This window comes from Alligator sinensis, unplaced genomic scaffold (assembly GCF_000455745.1).
Source record: "Alligator sinensis unplaced genomic scaffold, ASM45574v1 scaffold1097_1, whole genome shotgun sequence".
Taxonomy (NCBI): Eukaryota; Metazoa; Chordata; order Crocodylia; family Alligatoridae; genus Alligator; species Alligator sinensis.
Genome location: NW_005841950.1, coordinates 232,910 through 243,632, shown reverse-complemented (window position 1 = coordinate 243,632; position 10,723 = coordinate 232,910). Strand labels below are relative to the sequence as shown.

Sequence of the window (10,723 nt, the reverse complement as noted above, 5' to 3'; positions counted from 1 at the left end):
GCACTCTTTCCTGCCTATGCAGGGGGTCGGACTCGATGATCTATTGAGGTCCCTTCTGACCCTAACATCTATGAATCTATGAATCTATGAATAAAGGAGAATGAGGTGATCAGGAAGAGCCAGCATGGATTCATCAAAAGCAAGTCATGCCTGGCCAACCTGATTGCCTTCTACGATAAGTTGGCAGGGTCTGTGGATGAGGGGAGAGCAGTGGATGTCATATTCGTTGACTTCAGCAAGGCTTTTGACACTGCTCCCATTCTTAACAACCTAAGGAAATACAGACTAGATGGAAGTATAGTAAGGTAGCTAAACAGCTGGTTGAATCATCAGCTGGAGTACTGTGTCCAGTTCTGGGCACCACACTTCAACAAGGATGTGGAAAAATTTGACAGGGTCCAGGAAAGAGCCACCCGTATGATCAGGGACTTGCAAGACAAGCCATACGAGGAGAGGCTGAGGGATTTGGGCCTCTTCAGTCTACAGAAGAGAAGGCTGAGAGGGGGCTTGGTAGTGGCTTACTGCTACATCAAGGGAGTACATCAAGAACTCAGTGAACAGCTGTTCACCAGGGCACCTCTGGGGAAGACCAGGAGCAATGGATACAAACTCCTGGAAGGTTGCTTCAGGCTCAATTCCAGGAAAAACTCCTTCACAGTCAGGGTGTCCAGAGTGTGAAATAAACTCCCTCCAATGGTGGTGCAGTCACCTACCCTGGAAATCTTCAAAAGGAAACTGGACAGTCACTGGAACCCCTAGTTTGATCTTACAGAAATTAAGAACAGGAAAAATGAATAAACCTGTCAAAACCTGCTCAACTGTGCTATAACTAAAAAAGTATTATTATATTTAGTATTATGTCCCTTGCGTATACTACCACAGTGAGAATCAGAAGACCTACAGATGGCAGAGTTGCTTCACAAAATAATTATCTACAAATACACAAAGCCTATATTAGTCTTTCTTGCTACTCTGTCTAGTTTCTGATGGCTTCTAAAATGGAGATTACAGTGGGAATGTCTACAAATGCTTTTAATATTATTGAATAAACTGGTGCAGTTCATACCAGAGTTTATTGCTCCTGGGTGCTGCCTTTTCACATGCAGCACCCAGGAGCAATAAACTCTGATATGAACTGCACCAGTTTATTCAATAATAAGTAGGGTCAGAGCAGCCCCATCTGGCAGGGGAACTGGGAGTCAGCCTGCCAACCTGGGGCTGCTCTGACCCAGCTCAGCATGCTGCAGAGGGGCTGGCTAGGGCAGGAGGGTGCTGTACAGAGCTAGCCAGTAGGCAGTCCCTGCACTGAAGTACTCGCATGCCCCAACCAGTCCCATCAGCATCTACATATGCATTGCAGTGCACTAAATAATGGTGCCACAGGACAGTACTTGTGTTTACAAGTACTAACCCATGGCAGCATTTATTAGTTTATTGTGGCCTAGTAGGGCCACACATGTGGGTGCTGAGACTTTACTGCAGACCTAAATAAGCAACTCCACAGCAAATGTCTCATGTAAACATACCCACTAGTGTCAAATTACTCAAAAAAGCGTGACCCTCTTATTCAGACACTACAATTAGCTGAACTAGCTGGTGTCTTTAACGTTGCTGTGCATTCACATGTGGCATGCCACATTTTCCTTTTCCAAAGAATCTGGATAATTTGTTTCCTGTGGTAGGAGCATCGCCCTCTCCTTTCTTCTTCAGATCAATGTTCCAACATAGAACATGAGCCTTCTTTGACCAGATTGGTGAGAGCAGACATACTAGTTCTTAGTACTGCCCCTTTGTAAAAGTAATTAAAAATATAGCTACCTAGCAATATTTGTTTTAGATGGGGGAAAGTAACCACCTTTCCCAGCCCAGAGGAGAAACTAGTCAAAGAATTTGCCTTCCTTTAGGACCTGATACACACTCAGCTGAGGATTCTAAGGGGAGACAGGGAAAAGCTGGAAGAACAGAAAATGAACAGAAGTCAAGAACACCAGGACTATCAGGTGGGTGCTCATGGTTAGTGGTGGGCCAGGTTTGTGTGGAGGAGAGAAGGCATTTCTTTCTCTGTGGATTCAGGGGAGTTGGGTGTCTGGTTTTGTGAGCATATGTTGCTGTATATGGGGGTCCAGTAAGATGTGATGAAAAAGATGCTGTCTCTGGTGAAAGTCATTAGTGTCTGCAGAACAGAAGTACCCAGACACGATAGCCATAGAAACATTCTTCCAAACATTAACAGAGCCTGCCTGTACAGTGCTGGCTGCCTAAACCTGCAGACAGACGGCTCCAGGGCCAGCAATGTGAGCAATCTCAGCTTCTGTTAAAGGAAGTGGGAATTCAGGGTGCTTAGACCTTCTGCAGGTCAGGCCCATTGAGCCTTACAGAGCGCTCCTTTGAATCACTCTGTGCTCCCTATCTCCCTCACTCTGCATCTGATCATTGCAGGAGAAGACTAAAACTGAATCGCAGAAAATTGTCTCCGAATTTGAGCGACTGCGCCAGCTCATGAAGGAACAAGAGTGCCTCCTGCTGGCCCGGTTGGATGAGCTGGACAGGATGATTAAGAAGAGTCAGAAGGAAACTGTCACCAAGCTGTCTCAGGAGATTTCCCTTCTTGACAGCCTGATCATTGAGATGGAGGGGAAGTGCCAGCAGCCCCCAAGTGATTTCTTGCAGGTGAGGCATGTTAAACTCCTTCAGTCCCTGCAGAGAGGAGGAGAAGGCCTGAATTACAGGTACAGGGGGATCAATAGGTCAGGGTTTATAAATTGACCAACTTTTATTCAGATGCTTGTATGGATCTCCCTGTCTTAAAAGGTTCCTAGTGTATGGCATGTTTGGCTGAGTTCCCTCTTCCCTTTCTCTTCTAGGGCATCAGAAGCACCTTGACTAGGTATGTGGCTCAATCTCCCTCCCCTCTGATTTCATGATGCTGGGGAAGGCCTTAGTGTTCTGACCCGTCTTCCCAGGGCACCACACTACAGCACATGGGGCAGATCACCATTTGGAAAGAAATGAAGTTCACTTGCTGAGGTTGTCCCGCTTCCAGTAAAATCTCTCCCATGTAGTGGGAAAGGTTATTAACCTTCTATTTTCTAAAAAGGAGTAATACCATCCAGACTAGCTTCCTAAGGACTATGCCTTTTTACCTTTCAACCTCTTGTTACAGTCATAGAATCATAGAAAATGAGGGTTGAAGGGACCCCTCAGGGGGTCATCTAGTCCAGACCCCTGCTCAAAGCAGGACCATCCCCAACTAGATCATCCCATCCAGGGCTTTGTCTAGCCAGGTTGTAAAAACCTCCAAGGGTGGAGCTTCCACCACCTCTCTGGGTAACCTGTTTCAGTGTTTTACTACCCTCCTGGTGAGGGAATTTTTCCTAATATCTAACCTAAACTTCCCTTACTGCAACTTGAGACTATTGCTCCTTGTTCTGTCATCTGCCACCAATCCTGGCCTTGTCAGACATCACCCAGGTATGAATCTCCTGAGGGATCTGTGGAGAACAGCAGGTGTGGACACTGGGGACATCTGTGCCCAGTCTAATGCCTAGAGAACAGATGGTCACAGTACCAAGGCTATGAGCCACCTAGGGCATGTTCTGGTTGCCAGAGAATGAAGGCAGGTAGTCACTTGGACATGGAGACTCTAGTCCTATCTTATCCTTAAAGATGTTCTGGAGCAGGGGTTCTTAACTTCCAGCCTAGAGGCCAAATATGGCCCACCGAGCAATGGCACCTGGCCTGCAGGGTTCCCTCATGGGTCAGAAACTTGACAGCAGGGAACGGTGGAATCTCCACATGGCCATTGCCCACACAGCAGGATCAGGGTCAGGCCACCCCTGATGCATCCAGATCATGCCAGACTGCTTCCCCCTGCATGTCCAGATCAGGGCCATTTTGCCACCTGCCCCCCATCCCCGGATCAGGGCCAGGCTGCTTTCCTCCCATACCTCCCCTCCAAAGATCAGATGGGGGGTCCCTCTGCTCCCCCGCACATCTGGATCAGGGCTGCCCTGACCCTCCCCACACCTGCCCTTGCCCCATGCATCCAGACCAGGGCTGGGACCAGGATGTTTCCCACCCCACCCCCGACCTGTTTTCAATTTGGGGATTGTCTTCTCCACCTCTGCCCCAGGCAGATGGATCAAGGTCAGATTGTACAACCCTCCACAGCTAGATTGGGCCCATTGACTGGATCTGACCCACAGAGGGACCTGGCACCACCTATCAGGCCCATGGGGTGAAAAGGTTGGGCGCTACAGTTCTGGAGGATTCAGGGTGGAAGGCCCTTCTGGAGGGAGCTGGCATTGCCAGGGTTTGTGCTGCACCAGCCTTCAGGCTGGGGTACATAGAGGCAGCCAGTTGCCCAGCCCCTGGATCTAGCAGCTGTCTCTAGTATGACACTAGATTGTTTCTTTCTTTCCAGGTGTATGAAAAGAAAGCTCCAGCATGTGGTGGAGATGTGCCCAGAGGGGGAAAAGAACCGTAGTGACGTCTCTGAACAAAATCAAAATCTAAAGAAGATGCTAGGTATTGCAATGGGATCTTAGAGGGAAATAAAGTTGCATCCCTGGAATGGTAGTAGACAGGGGGTTACCAAAGATAAAACCTTCATCTCTTGGGATCAAATATAGAACCTAAATCCACCCAGCCAACATGGCAGATCCCAGGAGTTTGGGTGCCTGTAGACATGCGGAGACAATGCTCTGATGCGCTGTAATTAATTGAGTCTGCTTAAGCATGCTAATTAGCATGCTCCAGCAGCCTTCACATCTCATGTATTCAGTGTCCCCACACTTCAAAATGTGTGAGCTTTGGTTAAAGGGCTCCCACCGCCATTTCGAAGCATGGGACACTGAATACATGAGACATTGCATGAGACGCTCTCAGAGCTCCTCTAATTAACGTGCTGCCACCCCACACCTTGGAGCATGTGTAAAGGCTCCCAGGATGTCTGGCTTTGACTCTGTTGTTTTGGGCAAGTTTTTACGGCTGAAAATTTACAAAACTGGCAAAATTTGGTGCTTCACATCATCATTGCCCCAACTATAGAAAGGCTGGGCATTTGATTCAGAGCTGCTCTGTATGATGTCAGGTGTGGTCAGCAGGAGCTGCAAATCCCTATCCTGGCTGAGAACCAGGACCCAGATGGGCTGGAAGTGGAGGGGAAGGGGGACCAGGCCAGAGGAGGGGCAGGGCAGGGCAGGGCAGGCCAAGAAGAGAGGGCCATTACCTGAATGAGATGGCACTTCTGGTAGTTTGTATCTACATAACACTGAAGTGGAGGGAAAACTTTGCCAGGATGCCAGAACTTCTCCAGCATGAGCCAAAGCCTGTACCAGCCAAGGAATAGGTGAATCACTAACTATTTCTCTGTGCCAGGGGCCATTTCACCAATGCCAACTTGGTCTTGCCATTCCCTGGTTTCGATTGTCATTTTGCAGTACCAATGAAAGCAGGGTAGGCTAAGCACTGAGCAGCCTCTGGAAAGAATATGTTTTACCTTCCCAACTTAAATTGCTCACTTACAGCTTTCTTCCTTCCTCTGTCTACTCCTGGGAAAAAAGCAGCCTCCCTTGGGGGAGCGGGAAGATGCAGTGGCAGTTTCTGCAGCCACTACCGCAACAGCTCCCAGCAGCAAGGCAGAGGAGCTGCCCTGGCATCTCTGCTTAAATCCAGGCACTGAGAACAGAGACGGAGCTGCCCAGGATGTTCTGAATTCTAATTTCTGTGACTTTCTCCTGGCAGGCGTTCCACCATCTGACCTGGAGAAGGACAGGGGGGAACCTCAGGGATCATACAGCAAGGGTAAGCTAAGACAAAAATACCCATGCATGCCCCGCACAAAACTATACATATTTTCACTGCCCAGCACCCAAACTGCCTTGGCTGTGGCACTGGATATGGGCTGACATTATACACGTCTTTTATATCAATTCAGAGAGTAGGGACCTTCCACAGAGCTGAGTTGTGTCTTTAATACTCTGATTCGTTCCTTTTCTCTCTTGGCAGAAAATGTGGCCATGGATCCAGACACAGCGCATTGCCGACTTGTCCTGTCAGAGGATCGGAAAAGTGTGAGATGGGGAGACATGGAGTATTCAGTGTCCCCACACTTCAAAATGTGTGAGCTTTGGTTAAAGGGCTCCCACCGCCATTTCGAAGCATGGGACACTGAATACATGAGACATTGCATGAGACGCTCTCAGAGCTCCTCTAATTAACGTGCTGCCACCCCACACCTTGGAGCATGTGTAAAGGCTCCCAGGATGTCTGGCTTTGACTCTGTTGTTTTGGGCAAGTTTTTACGGCTGAAAATTTACAAAACTGGCAAAATTTGGTGCTTCACATCATCATTGCCCCAACTATAGAAAGGCTGGGCATTTGATTCAGAGCTGCTCTGTATGATGTCAGGTGTGGTCAGCAGGAGCTGCAAATCCCTATCCTGGCTGAGAACCAGGACCCAGATGGGCTGGAAGTGGAGGGGAAGGGGGACCAGGCCAGAGGAGGGGCAGGGCAGGGCAGGGCAGGCCAAGAAGAGAGGGCCATTACCTGAATGAGATGGCACTTCTGGTAGTTTGTATCTACATAACACTGAAGTGGAGGGAAAACTTTGCCAGGATGCCAGAACTTCTCCAGCATGAGCCAAAGCCTGTACCAGCCAAGGAATAGGTGAATCACTAACTATTTCTCTGTGCCAGGGGCCATTTCACCAATGCCAACTTGGTCTTGCCATTCCCTGGTTTCGATTGTCATTTTGCAGTACCAATGAAAGCAGGGTAGGCTAAGCACTGAGCAGCCTCTGGAAAGAATATGTTTTACCTTCCCAACTTAAATTGCTCACTTACAGCTTTCTTCCTTCCTCTGTCTACTCCTGGGAAAAAAGCAGCCTCCCTTGGGGGAGCGGGAAGATGCAGTGGCAGTTTCTGCAGCCACTACCGCAACAGCTCCCAGCAGCAAGGCAGAGGAGCTGCCCTGGCATCTCTGCTTAAATCCAGGCACTGAGAACAGAGACGGAGCTGCCCAGGATGTTCTGAATTCTAATTTCTGTGACTTTCTCCTGGCAGGCGTTCCACCATCTGACCTGGAGAAGGACAGGGGGGAACCTCAGGGATCATACAGCAAGGGTAAGCTAAGACAAAAATACCCATGCATGCCCCGCACAAAACTATACATATTTTCACTGCCCAGCACCCAAACTGCCTTGGCTGTGGCACTGGATATGGGCTGACATTATACACGTCTTTTATATCAATTCAGAGAGTAGGGACCTTCCACAGAGCTGAGTTGTGTCTTTAATACTCTGATTCGTTCCTTTTCTCTCTTGGCAGAAAATGTGGCCATGGATCCAGACACAGCGCATTGCCGACTTGTCCTGTCAGAGGATCGGAAAAGTGTGAGATGGGGAGACATGGAGCAGGATCTGCCCAACAATCCTGAGAGATTTGCTCCGTGGTTCTGTGTGCTGGGCTGCGAGGGGTTCACCTCAGGGAGACACTGCTGGGAAGTGGTAGTGGAGGGGTCAGGAGCCTGGGCCATGGGGGTCGCCAGAGAGTCTGTGACGAGGAAGGGACGGCTCATCCGTAACCCTGAGGCAGGGATCTGGGCTATGGAGCTGTTCTGTGGTCAGTACAAGGCTCTCACATCCCCTCATCTTACCCTCCTGTCCCTGCCCCATGTCCCCAGGAAAGTTTGCATCACTCTGGACTATGAAGGGGGACTTGTCACATTTTCAGATGCAGATAACAATGACCCAATCTTCACTTTCCCCCCAGCCTCATTCACTGGGGAGAGAATCCATCCTTGGTTCTGGGTGGGAGAAAGATCCCTGCTTATACTTTGTCCCTGAGACATGGGAGATGGAATAGCCCAGAGAAATGATAACATCCTCTGTGAGCTGCAAAGGAGCCTCTCTATTCAGCTCCTGTTTTCCCACCTCTATAACAAAAATCTCAGAGGATTTGCAGTGTAAGAGCCACAGAGAGCAGCATGTGCTTTGGATAGATAAAGCAGTGCTATTCCAGTAGGCACCATTACTTGTTCGTCCCTCTGCCTTACTGCTCTGGAGACTCCAGTCGCATGTCTGTGCAGTGGGAAACCCCAAGCTGTAGAGCAAAAGACCACTTTAGTCCAGAGGTGAATGCTCCTTGGCCTTAAGCCAGGAAAGAAGCTCCTGTTGGGGGCTGTGCATGACAGAAACACTGGTTTTAATGAATGAGGACATTGTGCCTGGGGAAAAGCTAGAAACTCCACTCCTGTTGTGAGCATTTTATGCAAATCTATTTAAGTTGATCTCCTTTGAGTCTTCCTGTGGGCATGTCTACATGAGACATTTACTGCGCAGTTAACTAATTAACGGTGCAGTAAACATCTCAGCATCTATTAGGTCACACAAAACTAATAAACTCTGCAGCAAGGAGGGGTTTTTTATGCACAGTAGCACTCGTGTAGATGCTGCCTGCTGGCCAGTCCCACACTGAAGCATCCTCGTACCCCAGCCAGCCCCTCTGCAGCATATTGAGCCCTGTCAGAGCAGCCCAAGGTTGACCCCCCAGATCCCTGACCAGTCAGGGCTGCTGCGATCCAGCTCAATGTGCTGTGGTCCAGGTGCACATGGAAGTTGCACAACCAGGAGCCTCCCAGGAGTTTATTGCTGTGCATTAATGGCTTATGTAGATGTGCCCTGTGTGAACTCCTGCAGCAGGGCCAAACTTGCCTTCCTGGCCTTATCCAGACTAGCACAGCCATGCAGCATGTGGTACAGCAGACACATCTACTCTGTCCAATACTGATTTTTTTTTTTTTTTTTTTTTTTGCTGCTGGAATTCTAGTTCAGTGATCCTATTCCTTCAGTTTGGGCCATCTAGGTTTAAGTTAAACTGGTGCCATAGGCAATAGCATCGCAAATGGTCTTCCTAGTTCAGCTGGAGAAAGTCTCAGTGCAAGTGGTACAAGCTGATATGTCAGGAGAGCCAAATCCAGAGGTCAATGACTATGTAGACTGAGCACTCATCTGGAGGAGGTGAGATCTGGGTTCTGATCCCTGTGCCAAGGACTGTTTATGCATTTTATTCAATGGCAGCCTTATCTGAAATGCAAACTGCTGAGGCCTGCCATGACAGCCATGGTGCTGGCCATGCCCCAAAACAGAACGTTAGACAACTAGGACATTTTATTGGCAAAAACCCAGGTAGGGACTGAAGAATGGACTTTTAGATTTAGACACTGAAGTTCCCCTAAGCTCCTGGTATGAATGTGGATAATTTCATTTCAGGAAAAATAACCAGAAATATGCAAAATTGCTTTCGTATAGAATATACCTAACTAGAAAAATTTACAACCAGCATACTGAGCACCCACGTCTTAAGAGAACATTTACAAACAAGCTAAATCTGTTTTTCTTTTCTCAAGGATGCTCGCATGTAGAAAATGAAGCTCATTTACATGTAGAAAATGATGCTAATTGACATAAAAACAAGACAGCTTCCTCCTACTCTTTTTAATTCCTAATTCAGCCAAACTGAAGGCCAAATTCTGATCATATTACTTAGTGTTGTGCTTTACCACTAGGCCATATGCCCTCTCACTTCATGTAAAATATTTCACACACTCCATCCCCATTCCGGCTATACTCGGCACCCACACACATCAGGGACCGAAGCTTCGCACAGCCCTACTTTTCACCTCTAGATCTCCAAATTTTACATGATGGTGACCAAGCATCAGTAGTCAGGAAAACTGGCACTGAAGTGCCTGGCACATGTTCACTTAATGGCACAATGGGATCTGTTCTCTGATTCCAACAATTGCACTTCCTGCATGTCACACATGTATAGCAAGACATACTACTTCAGGATCGGGGATCAGATCCAAATTGCACCAATTGCATCATGATCCCAGGCTCCCCCTGAACTGGCAAGGAGAAAGCCGAGTGCCCAGATAACCAGCGAGGTCCTGGGCCTGGGGCTGACAAACAGCTGATTGTGGGTCCTAACACTGGGACTGCACTGGAGCTGGTCCAGAGCCTTGCCATGCAGTTGGCATCAGGCTGCATGTTAGGGACTCTGCCACGCATTCAATTTAAGGCATGATGGAAACCAGCCACAAAATGATTCCACATATTTTTTAGAATAATATTGTGGTTTATTCCATACGTTATTGTGCTGTTAATTGCCTGAATGTGTGGCCTGGTTACTGTTTAAAAAGTTATTAACTAGTTAATCCTGTCTTAAATGTAACATCTGCCAGGGGCCTGAGAGTCAGCAAACCGTTGGAACTTACACTCTGATCCTCAAGATTCAGACTGGAATATACCCCAGTTGTCCTGATGCCGTCTCAGGTGCCCTCACCATTGAATCATATTCTCATCTATGATGCACTGTGGGTGACAAGAGCTCAATATGCACAAAGAATAGAGAGTTTTGGCACTGAGTTAGGATAATAGGGTTTGGTCCCTTCATTGTCTTTTAACGTTCATTTTGTTCTTCAGAGCTCTGTCTGTTGATATTATTCTCAAATCCTTCTAAATAAGTGTATTCGCACTCAGGTTAGTCATGCACTTTGTATGGGATATCTGCATGTTGTATATTTAAAAAGTTACAGTCTGTTTATAATGGATTTAGGTTAGTCATAAAACAGACTTAAAGAACGGCTGGCACCCCAGGAAAACTATTCTCATCAGAAGTGAGCCTGCTTACACAGCATGTATTTTCTGTTTCTCTTTCCC

General features: G+C 47.8%; 1 protein-coding gene across 1 annotated transcript in view; it reads left to right on the top strand.

Annotated features, from left to right (window-relative positions):
• The window catches only part of LOC102383775 (zinc finger protein RFP-like), a 23,378-nt gene extending 12,661 nt beyond the window's left edge, over positions 1-10,717 (top strand). Inside the window, exons 2-7 of the mRNA XM_025199819.1 lie at positions 1,905-2,000; positions 2,440-2,670; positions 2,865-2,887; positions 4,424-4,527; positions 5,746-5,805; positions 7,329-10,717. Coding sequence (XP_025055604.1) covers positions 1,905-2,000; positions 2,440-2,670; positions 2,865-2,887; positions 4,424-4,527; positions 5,746-5,805; positions 7,329-7,846 — 1,032 coding nt within the window. The 3' untranslated portion in view covers positions 7,847-10,717. The remainder of the gene's footprint in view (positions 1-1,904; positions 2,001-2,439; positions 2,671-2,864; positions 2,888-4,423; positions 4,528-5,745; positions 5,806-7,328) is intronic.
• Positions 10,718-10,723: the final 6 nt, after the last annotated feature.